Source organism: Octopus sinensis, linkage group LG4 (assembly GCF_006345805.1).
Source record: "Octopus sinensis linkage group LG4, ASM634580v1, whole genome shotgun sequence".
Classification (NCBI taxonomy): domain Eukaryota; kingdom Metazoa; phylum Mollusca; class Cephalopoda; order Octopoda; family Octopodidae; genus Octopus; species Octopus sinensis.
Window position 1 is genome coordinate 67942287 of NC_043000.1, and position 22889 is coordinate 67965175.

At 34.4% G+C, this 22889-nt stretch overlaps 1 protein-coding gene across 1 annotated transcript; it reads left to right on the forward strand.

Annotated features, from left to right (window-relative positions):
* The first annotated feature begins 237 nt into the window (after window positions 1–237).
* On the forward strand, window positions 238–21853 carry LOC115210388 (eukaryotic translation initiation factor 1A). Its single transcript, XM_029778965.2, has 6 exons — window positions 238–387; window positions 10483–10566; window positions 15828–15931; window positions 17148–17280; window positions 19120–19208; window positions 21232–21853. The coding sequence occupies exons 1-6, from the start codon at window positions 372–374 to the stop codon at window positions 21235–21237; spliced, it is 432 nt and encodes a 143-aa protein (XP_029634825.1). The 5' UTR covers window positions 238–371; the 3' UTR covers window positions 21238–21853.
* The last annotated feature ends 1036 nt before the right edge of the window (window positions 21854–22889 follow it).

The window sequence follows — 22889 nt, forward strand, 5'->3', positions numbered from 1 at the left end:
AAGCGTTAATTGTCTATGATACCACTTCCACTTTTTGCAGTCAAAATAACTTTTTGACCTGGAAAACACAAAAGCGTCAGTCAATGTACACATAAACTGTTAATTACGATATTTTGCTTATGGAACAAAATACAAAATCTTTTTTAAATATAACTTGATCTTCCTCTTCAGGAAATTACTGGATATGGTTTAATTTTAATTTGTAAGTGTATATATAAAAATAAATGATTAAAAAATACAGTTACTGAAAGCCTACAAGTAAGAACCGGAACTTGAAAAATTAGAAGGTCACTTCCTCTACAGATATTTCCCATCATTCCATCTATTTGACACCTTATCTATTTTATTGAGTTAAATTACGAAGCTTTAATATGCCAAAGAATAAAGGTAAGACATCAAATCTATTTTATATAATTTGTACATTTTATTTTTTAAAAAAATCAATTTAATTAGCAATATGGATTAGTACTTTTACTCTCCTTTAGTATTTCCTGGTTGCTTCTAGGGTCGCCTTACTTCGCCATATCAATTTCTCATCTTATGCAACAAATATTTCTTTAGAATAATTAATATATAAATAACTCTTTGCTCCGTCACGTACATTATTCATTTTGCAAATAGAAGAAAAAATATCAGCTTGTTTATAACTAATTTTCATTAGCGTATTTCTAAATGTAAAACAACAGCATCCAGAAGCCATATTGCACTTTATTTTTAAAACTTATTTCAGATAACATGTGCTTTGCTTCAGGATTTAAATCGACATTTGGAAAAATGCTCTCTTTAATCTTCACAACTTATATTTTCATTTGATATCAACGAACATTTTCTGTTTGTGTAAATTATTTTGTGTTCAACTGTTGCTAGAAGTTTATAATTTTTATTACTACAATTATTCGTTGTCTATTAATTACGACGTATGAAATTTAAATTTGCAATATATTCCTGAGAGTTAGGCTAAAGTGTCAGTAATTCACGTTTTCTTTATACAGTCAACTAGAGGGTATTGGAAACTACTATAGTTACCAAAATGATTTGTGGTATTTATTTCAGCACCCTGTCATTTTTAGTTCAATTATTGCACTCGATTATAATTAACTGAGTACATTATATGGACCAATAAAATCTAATGACTAAAATTTATTTCAGGATATCAATTCCGCCGATGATCAAACTTCATAAAATCCTTACTTAAATTAGTTGATCTCGTAACTGGATTTTATATTTTGAAATAATTCTAAGTTATAGACAATAAAATTTTAGCTTCTGAAGAAGTTTTTGAACTGTTTACTTCATCTAATTTGGTAAATCATATTCATAATCCATGTGATGTCGGATGAATCAGTGTCATGTTTATGAACACTTGCTATTTTTGATTAAACTCACTTAGAGACGCTTCTTCGTTATTATCCGACACAGACTGACATTTCAAATTATAATTTACGGAAAATTCAAGTAGAAACTATGGACAGTTATCTTACGGTAGAAATGTTGAAGTAAACAGGATTTTCCCATGGAATATAACACATGAGGTGAAATGAGTAAATCCAAGCCATATTGTGGAGATGGCAGACGTTGGCGATACCACCGAAAAGAAATATCCTTGGGAAAAGTAAGTTAAGATTGGAAAAAAATAGAGATATTCATGCGAGTACATTTTTTGAATTCATTTTTGATGTGCGGTAAAGTAATAAACGTAGAAGCGCCCTCTAAGGTTCAATTCACGTTCTTAACGACTATTCTAAAATGCCCATAAAGGGTCCACTTTTTTTAAGTAGTACCGATCCTCTCCCATGCCTCCCTCGCGGGTGATATTTTATCCACTGACGACGAAGGACCCTATAAAGTCAATGATAAAAAAGAATAGCAAAACAAATCGATAATTATAAGTTGATTGCTTATAAAATATTTGGTACCTTTTTGAAGTAAAGAGTCCGTACCTATGCGCCTACGTAATAATAGATTGAACTGTTATTGTCCAAAAGATTTTCTTCTACATTTTTGCCGCGAATTGTGTGCTTTTTTTCTTGTAAACTTTTACAATTTACCGAAATAACAGCCAAATCTTACTTCAGCCACAGTGCTGTCTACAGAAAGGAGTGCACATTGGAAGATGTAATTGCACATCCAATGTTTGGTTGGAAGGTTGGATATTGACTTCAGACAGTATTTGCTAGAATATCTGAAGGAAACAGGTGGTCGAAATTCTTCTCTATCAGGGCTGACTTGAGTCTAAAGAAAAACTGATAAAAGGAGTCCAAAAATGTCCCTATCAATATTCATTTTGTGCACTGGAGGTCTGCTATTGACAAATGTGCTCTACTTAAACCAGATCAGATGTATGCAGATTTTATCGTTAAAATATGCTTTTTCTTATCTCTGATTCTCAACATAAAATTATTTTTTATAGTTTGACGAGCTACTTTTGTATCAATTTAGCTGTCTAGAATAAATAATAAGGAAAGCTGAGTCAGTACATTCTTCCAGAATACTTTGGAGAGAAGAAGGTTATTCTGCTCTGGAAATGTATAAAAAATTGTATATTATAACTGCAAATTTTCCGAACCAGTCCAATGAAAGCTGCAAGTCAGAGGATATTGAGTCTTTATGTCACGTTTTGTACCAAACGTAACTAGTGTCACCTAGTGAAAATTTCTCCTGGAGCTGTGGTCCTGAACCTTTTTTTTTGCCTAGGGACCTATTTAATTCCTATTATTCTACTGTCCCTCCTCCCATATTAAAAATCTTATATATTTGTAATTCAATATTACTGGGAATTACATAAAAAAAAAATTGTTGAAATACTTTGTATTGTAGAAAAGTAACCAATTTTTTGCTCAAAAGCTTTAACAAAATCTTATATGGACCCCGGTTGAAAACCATTGCCCTAGAGCCAAAAGGATCACTGAAAATTTTTTTCATCCTTGTGCAAATCGAAGGTTAGTTTTTCCTGCTTGAAAAACACCTACCCCATTGAACAAGGTTGAGTAGTGAGAAAGTGATGAAGATTCGTCACATTCATTATGTTGCTGCTAGTATAAGAAATTCAAGGATCAAATACTGTTGCTTTATCTGCGTTTCGTTTTTTTTATTTAATGTCACACTCACCATTCAAATGCAAAACACCCCAGTGGTAGATTTTGACACACAATACCTTTTGTGATTATTTAACTTCCTCTAAAATTTGAGTAACCTTCTTTAGATGATTCCTTTTTTGAAACGTCTTTTCCTTAAAATTTGTGTTGTATATCTAAAAAGATTTTTCGTGTTTATTTACTGTTAGAAATTGCATATCAATTTTCCGCGCTATATGAGTATAGTAATTTGTAACTCCTCCTCCTAACTTCTTAATAAAGGGAGTTAATTTAAGATTTCTAACGTCAGTCGTAAGACGCATAAGAATTTTAGAAAATGTTTGTTAAAAATTGTCAGTTCATCTTTTAAAAACAAAGCTTTTGCAAAAGATAATTTCTTCTAAAAGTTACTGCAATATTCGTCATTTATTTAAAAAATGTTTGTTAGTTCTGGGTACAAATTCCCTCAGGACCAACTTTTCCTTTTGTTCCCTTGGGATCGACTAAATGAAAAACTGATGTAGATTTCACCCCCCCCCCCCGACAAATGAACAAAACGGTATTTAATTTCCGTTTCTTAGTTTTATGTCCGCATTTCATTGGGTAAACTTAAACCTTTCATTCTTTCCCGGGTTGATAACAGTTAAGTTCTAGGATCAATTAAATATTAACTGTAGCACTCTTGAAATTTCTGGTCATATGCCGGAAGCTGGCATCAGTGACAACCAGCTTATATAGCTATACCCTCAAATAAAATGTTGAATATTTTCCTGCTATGTGTTGCAATGTATAGTCCGTTCTGTCTTCAAAAAGAAATTTTTGTCTGTACAATTTTTGAGCAACATAGTTTTAAAATAAAATAAAAGATTCTTTTTTATTTGAAAGCTGTATGGATGGACTGTATTTAACATAAGGTCTGATGACTGCCGACTGTTTTAAAAGTGAAGAGTGGCAAGTGGATAAAAAACATTTAGTAGGATCTGTAAGGGAAGCCTGAACTAGTAAGGTGCTCTAATAGAAGATAGGAATCAGTATTTTTCACACGAAATATTAGTGATGGATAGGACCCTAAATGGCAGAATTGTTCATCATACTGGATACTTTCCGTGTTGAAGCTCCTAGGAGCTTGTTCACAGGTCCTTTTCCACTCGTACAATTAATTTGTCGTGTATAGTACAACACTTTGACAGTTACAGCTAATAGTAGCAGACACGGTCAAATTTTGCTGGAAGCTCCCTCCAGTGTGCGTCAAGCTTGTTCTTGAAGGCATTGACTGATGGAGCTGCAACCATACTATTTGGCAAACTGTTGAACCTGCAGTGTGATCTTTCTAATTTCAGGCTGTGTCCTTGTATTTCTGCCTTGGAAGTAGTTGAATTGGGGGCAGTTGGTCAGGTACAGGTCGTGCGTATACTTATACATGTTGATCATATCCCTGTTTGAGACTAGGCAGGTTTAGTGCAGCCAAGCGCTCTGGGTATGGCTTTTCTTTCAATGATGCAGTGAGTTTGGTGGCACACCGCTGAACATCCTCCAACTTGCAACACATTGCCTTATGCCGGGGTTGCCAAACTATGTGTCTATATTCAAGAATCAGGCGAACTAGAGACTTGTACAGCTGGACGAAGACAACAAGGGTAATGAAGTCAAATGATTGGCAGATAACTCCAAGGATTCAATTTGCTTTTGCAGTTGCTTGGTTTATATGGTTCCTGAAGGTCAGCCCTTTGTCGATCAAGATGCCAAGATCCCCCTCTACTTCACTTCCTGCTAGCTCCACCACAGTCCATTCTCCTTGTGCATCCTGGCCTCTTATGTAGTATTTCTTGTCTGTCTTTGGGTTCCCCACTCTCAAGACTGAACACTTCTCAGGATGGAACCACATTTGCCAGTTTGACCACTCATGGAGGCGATCCAGGTCGTCTTGCAGTGTTGCCATGGTCACATTGTCATTCCTTGCGAAGATCTTTGTGTCGTCAGCAAATAACCTGAAGTGGCTCTGGACATGCTGAGGTAGAGTGTTTATATACAAGTGTAGTGGTATGGAGTTTCTTAACAGTAAAAAGTTCTACCAACCAGCTATATCATATATGTAGATAGTTTCACTACTGAATGAAAAGGTTTTATCTTTTAATGTGTGACAACAAAACTGGCAATCTCTACTATTTCAAACTAGCAGAATTGCCCGGCGTTGCTCGGGGCTGAATTGCTTGAAAGTACTGTTAATGATTGCACTGAATTATGATGATTATTCAGGCAAATATTGATATAAGTTTACGGTGGGAGATAAGGACTTAACGATCAAACGTGTGCCATTGCATTGTTTTGGGGGAATCAAATTTCTGATGAGCATTATAGGGGCACCAACTTTAAGTTTGAGAATGTGTGGTGGTAGTCCGGGGTGCTCAAAGGAATTGAGTACCTCTATTGGATAGTTGATGACGTCCTCTGGGTGAGGAGTTGTATCGATAGACTGATATACATAGACTTCCCCAGGAATGAGTTTTAGCATTTCATCATTAATATGGTGAACAGTTTTATTCCTTGGGGCCAGTATAGCCTTTTGGCCAATCCAATCCATATTCTGATAATTAGCTTGTAGATCTGGGAACACTGCATCTCTGAGATCAGAAGGCGTCTTAACAATGGTACAAATGGAATCGATGGCAATATTACCATTTTCATCCCCTGGTATTTTGCCTTCGTCAAGTGCAAGGAGGGTGTGAGGAAATGCTGCTGATGTGATATTACGTCGCATATGAGCACGCATATTGGTGTGAAGTTTGAGAGTTACTTCCCTTTATTAAAAAAAATATGCATTAAAATGGAAAAAAATGATGGTAAATTATTTGTAAAATCGTAGCCTCATCGTAGACGTGCGCTAATACCCAGAAGGGCTCGATATGAATCACGACTATAAGATACCCGGTTTTGGTTAAACTGCATCGCGAAATGTGGGAGTAAGGAATCTAAATCGGAGTAGACAGACACACAACCTTTCTTTTATATATAAAGATTTTCGTCGTAAAAAACTTTGTATGGAGTGAATGGTTACCTCTATGGAAATATATACACACACATTATACATACATGTGTGTATAGATGAATATATAAATACATTTAAATATCTATATACACTTTTGGGCGATCTTTCTGCTTCTTAGAGATAACTTTAGATCTTATTTTCGTCCTAAAAAACTTTGTATGGAGTGAATGGTTACCTCTATGGAAATATATACACACACGTTATACGTACATGTGTACATAGATGAATATATAAATACATTTACATGTGTGTATAGATGAATATATAAATACATTTAAATATCTATATACACTTTTGGGCGATCTTTCTGCTTCTTAGAGATAACTTTAGATCTTATTTTCGTCCTAAAAAACTTTGTATGGAGTGAATGGTTACCTGTATGGAAATATATACACACACGTTATACATACATGTTTGCATAGATGAATATATAAATACATTTATATATCTATATACACTTTTGGGTGATCTTTCTGCTACTTGGATATACTTTAGATCTTATATTTGTCCTAAAAAACTTTGTATGAATTGAAATTTTTAAGAAAGGAATTTGTTTACATACATGTGTGAAATGGCAAATGTTTGTGCAGTTGTCCGAAATGGAACCAGGGTAAATGTGTGGAACTGATGTATTATAATGAATAGTCCTTGTTGTGAATATTAATTTGATTAATATGAACTGAAAACCAGTGGTGTAGCAAATAAGACCATAGGTGATCTTGTAGCAAAAAGGATGACCATTCTGAATGGCTCATTCCTGTCACACACACACACACACACACACACGCACACGCACCCTCACACACACACTCACACAGACACACACGTTAGCTTACAATGTCTGTCAACAATTGACACTGTTGTATATATTAGCGTGTCTATGTGTCTAAAGAGGAAGTGGGAGTAATAGGCAGAGTAAAGGCTTCAAAGTGAAAGAGTGAAAAGTTAAAATATTGAGTTTTCTCGAATTTTGTCTTAATTGGGGGTGAAATTGAAAGAAATTTTGTATGGCATGACCGAATGGAAGTACTTGTAAAAATCATAGGTAAACTGTAATTGAAGAAATTGTGTGAGGAGTAAATCGTTATGTATTTATTTGTTTCTGTTTGCTGTTTTTTTTTTTTTTGAGTAGTGTTGTAAGGTACACTTGCAAAGTGAAAGTAGGAGAAATTAGGGTGATAGCATGAGTGAAGCAGTTCGCTCCGTTTGTGTGTGTGTGCTGTAGCACACACTAAGAAAAGCACTTCACTTACACACCACAATGTGAGTTTTCTCGAAATTTTGCTTAATTGGGGGTGAAATTTGAAAATCTGTACCTGGCACGACCCGATGTATTCTACTCTTAAAAATGCTAGGTAAATTATAATTGAAGAAATCCTATATTGTAGATTTCTATAAGAGACAAAGGGAGGCAGATAAAATCTGCCTTTTATAATAAGAGATTATTAAAAATTAGTTATTTTCTTATTTTGTTTATTTCTTTGAAGATTAAAATAATTGGCAGACTTGATCAAATACAATAATTATTTACATAGTTGCAGATGTGGTGATAGGGTAAGAAGATTGCTTCCCAACCATATAGTTCCAGGTTCAGTCTCACTGAGTGACACCTTGAAGATGTCTTCCACTAAAACTCCAGGCTGACCAAAGCCTTGTAAGGGGATTTGGTAGATGGAAACTGAAAGAAGCCAGTCTTATATGTATGTGTTATTGTCTCCTGGCTTTGATATTGTGTGATAATTGTGAGTGAATATCACTATCATGCAAGCAGTATCCTTCATTTCCAATCTCATGGGTGTAATTTTACATGATTTAGAATTCTTTTTGGCGTAATGCATTAAATATGTTAGCCCACAGTCAGAAAGTTGTAGATGAATAATTACTCTTACAATAGTTACTAGAAGATAAGCAGTGAATTTGAGAGAATAATTTTAGTGTTAGAGCTCAATCCTTTATCCTTTTACCATAATTCTGGAGGTGATAATACAAAGACTAGAGAGAATCAAAGATGACTTTTAGATGAAGTAGGTCCATCAGAGTTGCAAATATTACAAACATATCCTATCCTATCCTATCTTCAAAATTTCAATATGCTGGTAACCTAATTCATATTAGTTAAAGAGTTGTTGAAAATGTTCCAGGCTTGGAAGAATGATTGATAGTTAAATAGCCTTAAGGTCAATATGCAAAAAATTAATTAGTGATAGGACAAAATTTTGCTTGATATGTAGCAAGGGAGAAGGTAGGATGTGATAACTCTCTACCAGACATGGGTAACTTTTTCCAAAAGCAGGCATCATGAGATGTGGCTCATCATCAGGTGAGCTTCACTACTTCATTAACTTTTCATTAGGCTTGCCATCAGAAGGTCCTGTGGACTGCAGGGTGCCCATAACTGCTTTATATGCTATGTTAACATTGAGCACTCTATAATGTAGTAGGATTTCTGATGTTAAAGAACCAGAACTTCTGTTGTAATAAATGTTGGGCAATAGGTAAATGAGATTCATAATCTGTGTAGATGGTTTGTTGGATATAGATAGCTTGTTTTCTCTGAATGAAAGTGTAATGCCTGGAGTAAGAACTGCATGGAAGAAATTAACTCTATATGCAAAAGAATGTAGGAATATGGTACTATAGGAGTAAGATATTAACATCAAATACAGATCTGTAGAGCAAGAGAAAAACGAATTTCATATGATTTGATTGCTATATGTTAATTTACATGAAAGGCAGGGCACGCTAAGTATTAATGACAAGGTGATATAGATGAGTGTTGAAGAGTAATATGGGCTTGTATAGTGAAGTCATCATGATTGATAGGTAAAAATTGTATATTGATAAAGATATTTATGAGAATCATGGCCAGTGCTTCACAATAGATGCTATAGAAACTGAATGAAACTGCACTACAAATCAATCTGACTTCTGCCAACATGGAATAAATCATAAGTTTTAATAGAGATAAGGGATTTTATTTATAAGATTTTTTGCAAAAATAACTGGGAATTATTTCAAATTGATTTTCATTCACTATTTGAGTAAATTAAAATATTTCTGAAATTTTAACCTTTTTCATGTTTATTTACATTTTGTCAACCCAAGGTTTTAGTAGAAGGCACTTGCTCAAGGTACTATACATTGAAACTGAATTTCAAACTATGTGGTTGGGAAACCAGCTTCCTACCACGCAGCCATGCCTACTGCTAGACAGCCACTGCTGATGTGTTTACATCCCCTTAACTTAGCAGTTTGCCAAATGAGTCTGATAGAATAAGTATCAAGCTTTAAAAAATAAATACTGGGATTGGTTGATTTGACTAAAAATTTTCCAAGCTAGTGCCTCAGCATGGCCACAGTCTAATGACTGATACAAGAAGGTAAAAGTATATTTGTAAATTATGTCCCATATCTGCATTTATCAAGACACTTGTTGATTAGCTGTGATCAACAGATGCATTGTTCAGTTGGTAGTCCTGAGTAATAGTGGTTGTGTGCTGTTGGAAGTGGTGGGATGTAATGCAGTGGCCTTTATTAATGGTTGTATGACAGGTTTCCCAGAATCTGTTTTGCTGACATCTATCCAAGGCAGCGTGCAGTGTTATTTTTTATTTATTTTTTTTGAAGATGGTAGGGTTTTGCAAGAGATTTTACAGTTGTTTCTAGGAAGTCTCATGACCACATAGAAGCCTGTCATTGACCTGAGTATATCTAAGTCTCTCAGCTAGGTCTGTATACAAAGTATTATACATGTTGAAATATTTTTTTCCTGCTTTCATTAATTGCTATTTGTACATACCTTTTCTCTTATTAACTCTAAATCTTTTTCTTTTAAACCTCTTTGGTATAAACATAGATTTAACATACTGGTAGATTCCTTCCTGAAGTTTTTTAATCATTTTAATTTCTGATCAGAATGGCATCATTTGACTGGTTTAAAAAAATGCTTGCTGCAGACTTGCACTACAGAATTCTAATTTTACTCCATAGAAACATCAATATGTACAACAGAATTACTTCGATACTTGCTGATTTTGTCAGTCAGTACTCCTGAAATAGGACTTATTTCAAATGCAATGATACAGATTTTAGTATTGTATCAGAATGTTCATTTACTAAGTCTTCCTATAATCAGTGACTTATTTTTTAAAGTTATAACTGGTTATTATTTATAGGAACAGTTTGCAAAACGTTTTTAAAATGACTGGAAAACACTCACCAGTGATAACAGAATTTATTTAGGTGAAGTGAACAAGATTTTTTTAAAAAGTAGGGCTTTGTAGTAGATGCAAATGAAGACTGTATGATTTAAGTGTAATGTTAACAATTATAACAATTTTCCTTTACGGCTTATTTTTTTAGGTAAGGGAGGTAAAAACAGAAGGCGAGGTAAAAACGAAAGTGAGGATGTGAAAAGAGAACTTGTTTTCAAAGAAGATGGTCAAGGTATGTAATTTATCTATGTATTTCAGAGCTCCATTACTTCTTAAATACTCTTTTTATTAGGAAAAAGAAAATAATGCTAAAGATAGCTGTGAAAATGTTTCACTATTCAAATAATTTAGTTTGTTTTTTTCACAAATGTATTTCAATAGTAAACATATTTTTAATATTACTACCATTTTAATCCCTTTCTTTCCTACACCATTATAGATTGTAAGAACCATCTTGCTTGGGATTCTGGGTGTATAACCAGTGTTTATCTTTGGCCATTGATGTAAAAAATTAAAATAATGTTAAACCAATCCATGCTGGTGGGACTAGGTGTGGTTTGAAATGCAACATTTTGAAATGATATCCTATTGGCAAGTGATAATGGGAAGGCGAAGATTTAACTGAATGAATATTTGTGTGTTTGTCCCTACCAGTAAGTAATTGATATTTTATCCATTCAAGACATGTCTTGAAGTAGAGTAATATAGAAAATAAATAAATCTGCTTCAAGATAAGGTGGCCAACTGTTTCTAGACTTCATTGGATAATTAGTATTTTCCAACATGATCATTGCCTACCAACTGGCTGGTACCAATGAAATTTTAAGTTATATTTCACAGTTGTCAAAATAAATTGTTCTATAAACAAAAATTGGTTTACACAAAGGTAATACTACTTATCTATTCTGCATGATTAACAAATATTTTCTGTGTGAAAGCATATTTAACACTGGAATTATTATACTTAAAGTATATTTATCATTCCTACAAATTAATTTTGGGCTTGTGACCAAGTCAGCAGCGGGGGCGGGTGTGCTGAAAGTGTAACTGCTAGAGTAAGAATAGCTTGGGCAAAGTTCAGAGAGCTCTTACCTCTGCTGGTGACAAAAGCCTCTCGCACAGAGTGAAAGGCAGACTGTATGATGCGTGTGTACGAACAGCCATGCTACATGGCAGTGAAACATGGGCCGTGACTGCTGAGGATATGCATAAGCTCGCTAGAAATGAAGCCAGTATGCTCCGATGGATGTGTAATGCCGGTACTCACACTCGGCAGAGTGTAAGTACCTTGAGAGAAAAGCTGGACCTAAGAAGCATCAGTTGTGGTGTGCAAGAGAGACGTTTGCGCTGGTATGGTCATGTGGCGAGAATGGATGAAGATAGTTGTGTGAAAAAGTGCCACGCCCTAGCGGTTGAGGGAACCTGTGGAAGAGGTAGACCCAGGAAAACCTGGGACGAGGTGGTGAAGCACGACCTTCGAACTTTAGGTCTCACTGAGGAAATGACTAGAGACCGAGACCTCTGGAAGTGTGCCGTGCGCGAGAAGACCCGGCAAGACAAGTGAGTCCATAACCCGTGGCCTTCTACATGGGATGGAGCCAGCCTACGTATGCATACCTTCCCTTCTTGGGACACAAAACTCTACTTGTGAAGACGTGATGAGGCAAGTGAGGATCAGAATCGAAATCGATCAATGGAAATTGCAGATGTGTTACCAGTGCCGGTGGCATGTAAGAGAACTTTCCGTTTCGCGACCGTTGCCAGCACCGCCCCGTTTCGTGTCCGTTGCCAGCCTCGCCTGGCCCTCGTGCCGGTGGCACATTAAAAGCACCATCCGTTCGTGGCCGTTTGCCAGCTCTGTCTGGCACCAGTGCGGGTGGCACGTAAAAAGCACCCACTACACTCACGGAGTGGTTGGCGTTAGGAAGGGCATCCAGCCGTAGAAACACTGCCAGATTTGACTGGGCCTGATGAAGCCTTCTGGCTTCACAGACCCCAGTAGAACCGTCCAACCCATGCTAGCATGGAAAACGGACGCTAAACGATGATGATGATGAACCACAAATTATTTTCAAGATGTAATTAAACATTTTATGTGGTATGTGAAGATTTGGTGAATTTTAGCAGAGGACAGTAATACTGGAATCTTAGATATTATGTACACAGAAATGTATACTTGCTTACATGTGAAATACTTTGTGTGCTTTGATATTTGACTAGCTGCATATGAGGATAAGTGAGAAATATGTATATGAGTTGAAAAGTTTATTTTAAATATGGCATACAGAGAGTTATATGGCTGTGAATTATAACAGCTACATAGTGTGTGTGTGTGTGTGTGTGTGTGTATATATATATATATATATATATATATATATATATATATATATATACACACACACACATATACATACACATACACACAGAAGCATACCTCACCCTACATTGTTAATTGGTTCCAGGAGACACAACTTAAGTTGAATTAACTTGTCTCTAGGCTAGTCTAGGCTGAATCTACTTGACTTTAGACTAAACTGATAATAAACCATTCCCATTTCTGTACCTTATTTATAAACGCATATTCAATAATACATGGTTAATAAAAACCTATTTTAAGCTTACAAACAAATAATTTTTATTTTTAATACAGTACAGTAAAAAAAAAAATGAAAGTAATCTAAATTTACAAATACAAAGGAGCAAAAGTTTCCGGACAAGCCCCTATAATCTTGGAAAAAGCATTGAGCATTTGGATCCATATCCTTGAACATAGAAAGACCTTTTTTGATATTTAATGGTAAAGTGACGTGGCTCAGTTTTGACTTCCTCTTCTTTATTTTGCTGCTCGTGAAGCTCTTTCAAATCCTCATTAGTCAGGAGCTGCTTGCCTTTTTCAAATAAATCTGAAATCTTCCTCCCCCAAATCCATTTCCAGTTCTTTGCTTGTAGTCACTAACGTTTTGTTGATGGCAACATTATCAAACCTCTTAAAATCATTCATGAATTGCAGGCATAGCTTCTTCCATACACCATTCATAGCTGTGCTCTGTACATCATTCTATGCTGCTGCTATGTTCTGTTTAGCCTTTTAGATATTGTATCATCAAGATCAGTTGCAGCTATTACTTGCCACAGTGTACGCTTCAACACTTGAAGATAGCAATTATTCCCTGATCCATTGGTTGCAGAAAAGACGTCATGTTCGGCGGGAGGTATACAACAGTAATGTTGGGGTCAAAATCTTTGATGTTCTGCAGGTGGCTAGGAGCATTATCTAAGATAAGTAAGGCAATAAAAGGAATCCCCTTCTCCTTACAGTACTTCTCTGCTGTTGGGATAAAATGATTGTCGAAAACAAAAACAGTAACCCTTGCTTTTGAATTAGCCATCCGTAAAACAGGGCGAGATGCCGTGGTTATGTTCTTCAGGGCACGAGGGTTGTGTGCATGATACACAATCAATGGCTTTAACTTAAAATCTCCAGCACAATTACCTCTCAGCATAATGGTAACATGTTCTTTTGAGACCTTGTAGCCTGGAATAGTTTTCTCCTTGGAAATGAATGAATTGTCTGGCAATTTTTTCCAATCCAGTTTTGTCTATGTTAAAAATCTATTTGGGAAGAAACCTGTTTTCTTTGATGATTTTCTTTAATGCATTAGGAAATTCTGCTGCTGCTTGTTCGTCAGCTGATGCACTTTCACCTTGCTTTTTAACGGAGTGGTAACTTCTTTGCTCCTTAAATCTCATGAACCATCTTTGACTTGCCTTGAACTCTACATCTTTTCTCACCTGGATATTTTTCCTTCAGGTCCTCAAAGATTCAACCTAACAATCAAAAGAGAAAGAAGACTTTCCATTTCTTCAAAGATTTTGCCTCTTATTGATGACAGTATTCTTCATCAATGGGGCTTCAGATCTGATATGTGCTAAAATCTTGTCCTTATTATGTACAATTGTCAATATAGTTGTCTGACTCATCCCAAAAAATTGTGTAATTGCCACCACTTTTTCACCTTTTTCATGGTATTTTATCATAGCCAATTTATCTTCCAGTGTTATAGCATGACACTTAGCAGTTTCACTACAGATTTTCTTAGGAGCCAGGGGGCAAAAAATAGTCTCAAGTGAATGAGAATGAGGTAGTAGCTGATAAACAGATGTAAACAAATTTGAATTCAAAACAATTGTGGGAATCACGAGTGACAACGACACCTAACAGTAGATATGGAATTACAGTGCAATATGAGCTCTGAAAGGCTGAGAAATGACAACACAGCTGATTTCATGATTTCGTTCACTAAGCCACACTACTTTATGGTGTGTGTCTTAACATTTATTGTATGTATTTTAATATGATTGTATATGCTTTTATTCTTACTTATTGTACAGTAACATGATTTTGTGTTTTTAACGGTTTTCTAGTGATTTTACGAGTCCGATATTTGTGGCGGACAGATGTAAAGTCAAGTAAAATGACTTAACTTGATTTTTATTTTTCCATGTATTATTTTTGAAAACCAACATATAATTAAGACTTAAATCAAAATGACTTAAGCTGAGTTATGCCTGTGTATGTATGTATGCATATGTATGTATACATATATATATATATATATATAGATAGATAGATAGATAGATACACACACTGGGTAATTCAAATAAAATTGTACAAAAAGAAAACTTGTGAGTTTTGTAATGAATATATTGCAAAACTACAGATGTAACATGTAAGGTTAACTCTCCAAGTTTCTTTGGCAACACTGATAATCTCGCTTGTGACTGTCATTAGAAACTTGAAGAGTTAACCTTTCATGTTGCACTCGTATCTTTGCAATGTATTCATTACAACACTTACAGGTATGTTTTGTTTTTTGCACCATTCATTTTAAATTACCCCCCCCCTCTCTCTCTCTCACGGGGAGAGAGAGAGTGAGTGAGTGAGAATTTGAAAATAACCTTTAGATGTGGTACTTTGGCTTCAGAAATAAAAAGATGTAAATTAGAAATAAATTCCTCTTTTCTTTATTGAGACTAAAGTATTTGTTTCTTGACCAGAAATAGATTAGTTGATTAAGTAAAAATTAACCTTTTAGCATTCAGATTATGTTGAGTGCAATGTTTATTTAGTCACATTGTTTTGAATTAATCATGCATTATCTTGTTGGTTTGAGATTTCAGTGATATGATTGTTTATGAAGAGGAAGGAATTTGATTGAAGAGCTATAAAACGTTAAAAAAATGTTCTTAATTGTAGTCAGTTTAAAAAATTTCTCTCATTGCTGTGTTAAACTTGTTTTTCCCCAAATCAACCACAAATCTGAGTGTAGCAGTCTTTTCATTGATATCCAGTTATCATGCTTGAGAAATTGATCCAAGTTAATTATAAAGTACCTAAGTTCCAATTATTATTTTAGCTGTTATGTATCCATGTTTTTCCTGCATATATGTGGTTTTAAGTAAAGCAATTGGATTTAAAAAAAATTTTTTTAGAATATGCACAAGTTGCCAAAATGCTTGGAAATGGTCGATTAGAAGCCATTTGCTTTGATGGAAACCGGCGTTTGTGTCACATCAGAGGAAAATTGAGAAAAAAAGTAAGTTTCAAAAACTTTATTTTTGTTCTTTTTATTTATATTCAACAGGATTAAAATTTAGTTTCACAAATAGAAATTGTAAATACGCTAGTAACTTTTTGTTCTTGTAATGTTGTTCAACTAGCCAGTGATTTCAGGTTTATTTAGTCTGCATGAAATTGTAAAAATATTAAATGCTTTGAGCATTACATATCAGATGTAATTAAGTATGTGAGTTAGTTTGGTTGTCCATTTGGATGCTTCAGTGATTTCAGTTGAGCATACTATCCATCATGGTCCCCCATGCATGTTCTTAATTTGTCATCATTTGCCATTGCACTGCCATGAAGCAAGTTATCCACGTGGGTTAGGCGTTTTCTTCTCCTAATGATTTTTCCTTCAACTGACTGCACCCTAGAATCTGCGTGTCAACTGGTCTCAGTTGAGACAGATTCTTTTTGATGCCTGACACATGACCAGCAGTTCTCATTCTTTGCTGAATCTTCTGTCACTTTGGGTAGATCTTGATAAAGCTGGTCATTGATTAAATGAGCTCTCCATATAACGTTCTGGAGTTCTAAGATGGCATGCAAATTGAAAATTAGGTTGTTTGTCTCCACAGAGTCAGTTTTGTTACATGGTGCTGAAAAGCTTGAAAAACAAATGGAAAGTGGCTACACAAGAAAATAATATAAAGTTTCATATATTTTGCTGATGTGTCACTCCACTCCAGAGAAGCCAAGTATTGGTATTTTTCAGTCTTTAACAAACTTTCTGATGTCTGCTGTATTGGAATTTTTCTCTCAGTTTTCAATTTTGCTACAACAGTATCCCAGTCTATGAAATAAAAATTGACTAGGGTCAGCGGAATAATTACATCATTGGACAAAATGCTTTGCTGTATTTGATACAGCTCTCAACATCTCAGTTCAAATCCCATTGGTCTTGGCTTTGCTTTTTGTCTTTTCAGTCTTGATAAAATTATTACCAGTCAGGTTCTCTATTATTGTAATCAATTAAGGGAATGTAGGTGCTGCTTGCTGATTTTGACTTGGTCCAATGTTGATTAATGGTAGAGTCCTTTCGACATTGCATCTAAATGTCCAAAAATGTTTTTTTTTTTTAATCTTTAACTCATTCTTCTTTCTAAATAAAAATTTTACATCAAGGTTTATTGAATATTTACAAGAAATTTTCTTTAAAATTACTGTATTTCTTTTTATTTAACCTTTTGTAGGTGTGGATAAATGCTGGAGATATTATATTATTGGGTTTACGGGAATATCAAGATGCAAAAGCAGATGTTATTCTTAAATACACACCAGATGAAGCTAGAAATTTAAGAGCTTATGGAGAGTTACCTGATTCAGGTAATATCTTTAACATATATATCATTATCAACATCATATATAAATGTGTGTGTGTTTTTGAATTATCACTAGTGTTAATGTGTTGTTGAAATGTTAACAGAAACTAAAGCAGATGGCCCAAGTACAAGTGGGAGTATGGATACAAAGAATTTTGTAATTAAAAATTTGTATCAAAGATAATTTACATTCTACATTGTTTATAAAACAAGTAGAGTTCTGGTAGATATGACTGCATTTTATGTAATCAGAAGAAATGATTGCAGTATTAAACAAGGCAAGATTGACTTGGTTTTGTCCCTTAGAAGGTAGAAAAATGAACACCAGAGTACTGAGGTCAATATCATTGACTTCTGAAAGCTATATCCCAACATAAAAGATTTATATATATATATATACATACAAGTTTCAGTCATTAGACTGTGACCATGCTGAGTCACCACCTTGAAGCATTTCGGTTGAGTGAACTGACCCAGTACTTTTCTTTCTTTCTTTTTTTTTTTTTTTTGAAACCTGGTACTTGTTCTATCAGCCTCTTTGCCAAACCACTAAGTTATGGAGATGTAAAGACATCAACACCAATTGTCAAATGGCAGTGGTGGTGGGACAAACTCAGACACAAAGACGTATGTAAATATATATATATATATATATATATATATACATACATACACACACACACACATATATACATATGACAGGCTTCTTGCAGTTTCTGTCTCTCAGATCCACTCACAGGGCTTTGATCAGCCTGAGGCTATATGAGAAGACTTGCCCCAAGGTGTCATGTAGTTGGACTGAACCTGATACCATGTGATTGGGAAGCAAGCTTACCAAACAGCTGCGCTTATGTGGTTGTCAGTATTTATATGTCTTTGGTAGTTTTAACTGTTATATATAAGATTATATGAAAAAGTTTCTATATACCTGTGTGCATTTAATTTCTTGTGTAACTAATTTTGTATACCAAATTGATACTGCTGGGACATGCACTTAATATCTAAATAGCTTTCTTAAAAAGTGTTATATCGTCAGTGGTGATGTATGGTGTGTGATAGATAATATATCACAGTACCAAATATAACCGTATAACAATAAGCAATGTAACAAGAGTTGGTTATCTTATAACTGTTCTCACAGTAACAATCCGATACTCCAATGCAGAATCAATGAGACTAATGCCCTCACAGTTTGATCTCAACTGTCTACTGGCTCATCTATTTATAGACTCGTCTAGTCCACTGACATTCATGAGAGGAGGTGTCAGTTCACTCCACAACAAAAAGGCAACATTTTGAAGGGAACACATTATTGTTTTGTGTATTAATCACTGCTAAAACATTTTAATTCCTAGCTTCAGTAATTTCTGAGATACTGGCAAGGAGATTCAAACAATCTTGACACAAGCAACCAATTTGATTGGTGCATGTCTATGAATGACGGTAACAATATATATTATATCCCAAGTGTACTTTGCATATCCATTTACAAGGCTTTCACCAGCTTGGAGCTGTAGTGAAAAAAACACTTGCCTGAGATTCTGTACTGTGGGACTGAATCTAAAACTGCACAGTTGGGAAGCAATCCTCTCATCTACACAACCATGCCTAGCTTAACTAAAACATCCAACATGCTGATGAATAAATGTGGTTTTGCTTGTAAAGTTGTAAAAATTATCTCTAAAATTTACATGTAATCTAGTTCAGTATCATATATATTTCTTTTGTTTACTCAGCCAAAGACACCTATTTCTAAATTTATATTAATATCTGTATACATCTTTAATTACATAAAAATAGTTTTGTTTAAAAAAATTTATGCATATTTCTTTTTATTTTGTAGTTAAAATTAATGAGAATGTTTGGGAAGAAGGTGAAGATGACAACATCACTTTCGATGATTTTGATGGAGATGATGAGGAAATAGAAGAAGTAAGATTATATATATTTTTTTCAATCTTGTAATATTGACAATTTAGAATCTTGAAGTTTTATGAGTGCTCATTGAAGTATATGTAGTATGATTTGAAATTTTGTGGGGAATGACTAAATACTGCAATGCTTTTAGCTAGATATGCTGTGATTTCTGCTAACTTGCTATTTCTAAATAATTTTATTACTGATGTTCACTACGTTAACAAATATTTAATTCAAAATTTTTGGAGATGAGTAAATCTGTACACTTTGAAAATCAGTTAGAGCATCGAGACTCTGAAGGTCAATGTTAATATTAGTCTACTTTAAGAGTTTTGTTGGAAAAACTACGATCATCACTGACAAGCTGAGGTAAAGTCATAGGAAATGTACTTCCAGCAGCTCTAACTAAAATCAAAAATTGGGAGGTTCATGGTTTGATCAGTATACATTCTAAGGTCTGGAAAACTGGAGCAGTTAATCTGTGTACAAATAAACTAAAGGCAATAATTTCCCTTTCCCAAAAATTAGTGCAGAATTGCCAGAGTATTAAAGTAACAACTACTGCAGATAAGATCTCTAACATAATGATACACAATTGTAACACACACACACACATTGAGAAAGTTCTTAGAAATCAAATGAATTCAGAAAGACTTGCTGAACTGGACAAATATAGAAAACATTCAAGTCACTCAAGTTTCGTTTGTAGCTCTTTCGCCTGAACACTAATCAACAGACTTGAGATTATGCTGGATAGTACTTATATGTGTTTGCTTTGTGCCATATTGAATATGTCCTGGAAAGAACAATCTACTAAAGAAAGATTACACAATAAACTCCCTATACAGATAACATTAGAGAAAGACAAGTTAACTCTATGGGAGAAATAGGGAGGTGGTTACTGACACCCTACTTTAGATGCCTCAGTGATATTAAAGCTGCAGTGTCACCCTGTAGAGACATACTTGGCTGTCATTAAGAAAAACTTTCATGTACCATGGAAAACAGCATGGAGGATTAGGATCATGCAAATTCATGTAAGTGCAACTGATGTTGAAGAGGATCTGTACTCTTTACAAGTGTATTACTTCCAGACTATACCAACACTTCACATATAGAAACATATTTTACAACCCCATTGTTATCCCTGAAGATGATTGGTTACTTGAGTTACAAGGCAGTTAACTACAAGCCCCTTTGGACTGTTCTTGCCATCACTTGGGATCAGTTATCAAAATTACTTTTAAAAAACAAAAAGCTAGACAGTGAACAAACTGGAAACCAATACTTGAATCATTTTAGTGAATAAGCAAAACCTACCCTTGCTATGTGGATCATCATTAACATCTGTTATTAAGAAAAAAAAACAAGGAATTTGATTTTATTATCATTCATCTTCTGGCTTAAGTAATTTTACTAAGAAACACTGCATTGCTTTTCATGTTCTTGGGGACTCTTAAGTTCTCATAGATACAGAAAGGCAACAGAATCTTGACTGAGAGCAGAAATGATTTGAATAGCTGTTCGTACAAATGAGCTACTTTGTTGTGTCTATTATTACAAAAATTGAAGGGTATCCAGTTGTGAAATTCACCTTATAAAAGATGTCCTTGAGGAGAATGATAGTTTGTATTGGGGCCTACAATAGGAAAATGTAAGTGTATTTGAACAGTTGATATCTGTAACTGAAGTACAGGTTTGTCCTAGTATAAGATGGTGCTGCACCACTTTTTTGATCACGAGCATCCCTGATATTCTTGTCAAAGCTGTTATCCATTCCTCTTGCAATCTTCAAATAGTGTAACATAAAAAACTATATAAAATAAGATGTCTTGCTTCTTCCATGACAAAAGTTTGCTCTGGCAAATCTGTTGACCTTTCAATCTTCAGAGTAACTAATAACAATTAGTTTAATGATATTAACCTACAAATAGGTTCCATTCAATAAATGAATTAACTAAACTGTAAATTGAGTGTATAATACTTAATTTTTAAAGGAAATTATTAATATTAAGTTTATTTATTTATTTATTTGCAGATATGAAGACCATGTAGTAACAGCAGTTAGACCAAGTTATCTGACTGTAAAGATATTAAATATTGGACTTTTTTAAGACAGCTGAAGTTGTTGATTTTTTTTTTCTTTGAATTTTCTTCTCCCTTTTTATTGAGTAAAAGGGGGTTGGACTCAGGCATGACAACCTACCATGTATCTATTGTTGATATATACAGTAAGATTAATAGCACCATTGCAATATTTATTGTTGCATGTGTGTAAGCATTACCACTATTTTTTTTTTCATGATTTATTTTCCTTCCCTTATACCATATGCTGAGTTATTTATTCACATTATTTACAGTTTCCCCCCATCCCCCCCAATTTTTTTATTTCATGAAATGAATTTGATTTAAAGGGTAATGTAATACAATGATGTTATCTGAAGCCAATGCCTAATAAAAACAATTTGAGAAAATAAAGAGCTATTTTTCACAGATGTGTTTCCTAGGGATTTCAACAGATAGGTGATTGATTCTTTAAGCACTATGACTTATTTCCCTTTGATATCCCTTACGCCTGAATGACATAACAAGCTGTCTACCTTGTGCCTGGAGAAAATTTAAAGACATTTGCTAATAAATACCTCTCGGATAAATTCTCACTGCTTCAACTTTATTACTTCTGTAAAAATAATCATGTTTGCTCGAGATTATTAATTTCTTTCCATATATATATATATATATAATTACAAGACTGCGTAGAAAATGTAGCAAACAACTTTAAAATAATGAAACCAGCTATATAAAACAATGGAATCAAAATTTTAACTTGGGGGAGGGGTGGAAATTATACTTAACATAAATATCAAAAAATTAGCCATGTGGTGTGGATTAAATCAATCAATACATAAGTTTATCTGGCAAGTACTGCGACCAGTCATTGGCATATGTTGCTTAACTCTGAATATTTTTTTCCCTCCTATACAAATGGCTGTTTACATCATGGGGAATGTTATTTCTGCTCTACTTTTTTTCTCTGAGACTCTGGCATGCCAGTTACATTGGGGACTCTGGTTGACTCTATTTTTGATGCCTGTTGCTCATTGTTGATGTTAAATAATCATTACTCATACATCAATCTATAATGCATTAACAGTACATACAAGTGAATAAAAAACAAAAATCCACCATTCCATACATTTTCTACTTAGTTGCAAACTTGACTTTAATTGATCAGCAAAATTTACCATATTTACGTATGCTTCTGGGGAAAATGAGTTTGTATTTGTTGACAAGAGCATTGAATTCCTCTTATCTTTCTGAATATGGTAACAGCACTGGTGTTATTGGTACTGTTTATAGTCACCTTGTTTATTTTATTTTGTTTTGTTGATATTCTCTTACATTATTTACAATGGATGGATAGGTGTCCTCATCTTGTTTGTTGTTACCATGTTTCAGCTGATGTACTCTCTAGCCTTCATCAGGGTTCTGCTGGAATTTGAACCAAACCCTTTATTTGACTAGTGATTTCAAAAATAATATTGACAGAAAAATAACATCAGCAACTTACCTTTGGAATGAGAACAGTGTACCCCATTAGTCAAAGGGTTGGGTTTGAAATTGCAGCAGAACACATGATGAAGGCTGGAGAGTACATCATCTGAAACGTGATAACAAACAGGATGAAGGCACCTT

What these genes read in the sequence shown, in the direction of transcription:
- LOC115210388 (XM_029778965.2), top strand. An exon ending in TTTCAAAGAAGATGGTCAAG is followed by an intron (nt 10,567 to 15,827) that starts GTATGTAATTTA and finishes AAATTTTTTTAG; the next exon opens with AATATGCACAAGTTGCCAAA. An exon ending in GAGGAAAATTGAGAAAAAAA is followed by an intron (nt 15,932 to 17,147) that starts GTAAGTTTCAAA and finishes AACCTTTTGTAG; the next exon opens with GTGTGGATAAATGCTGGAGA.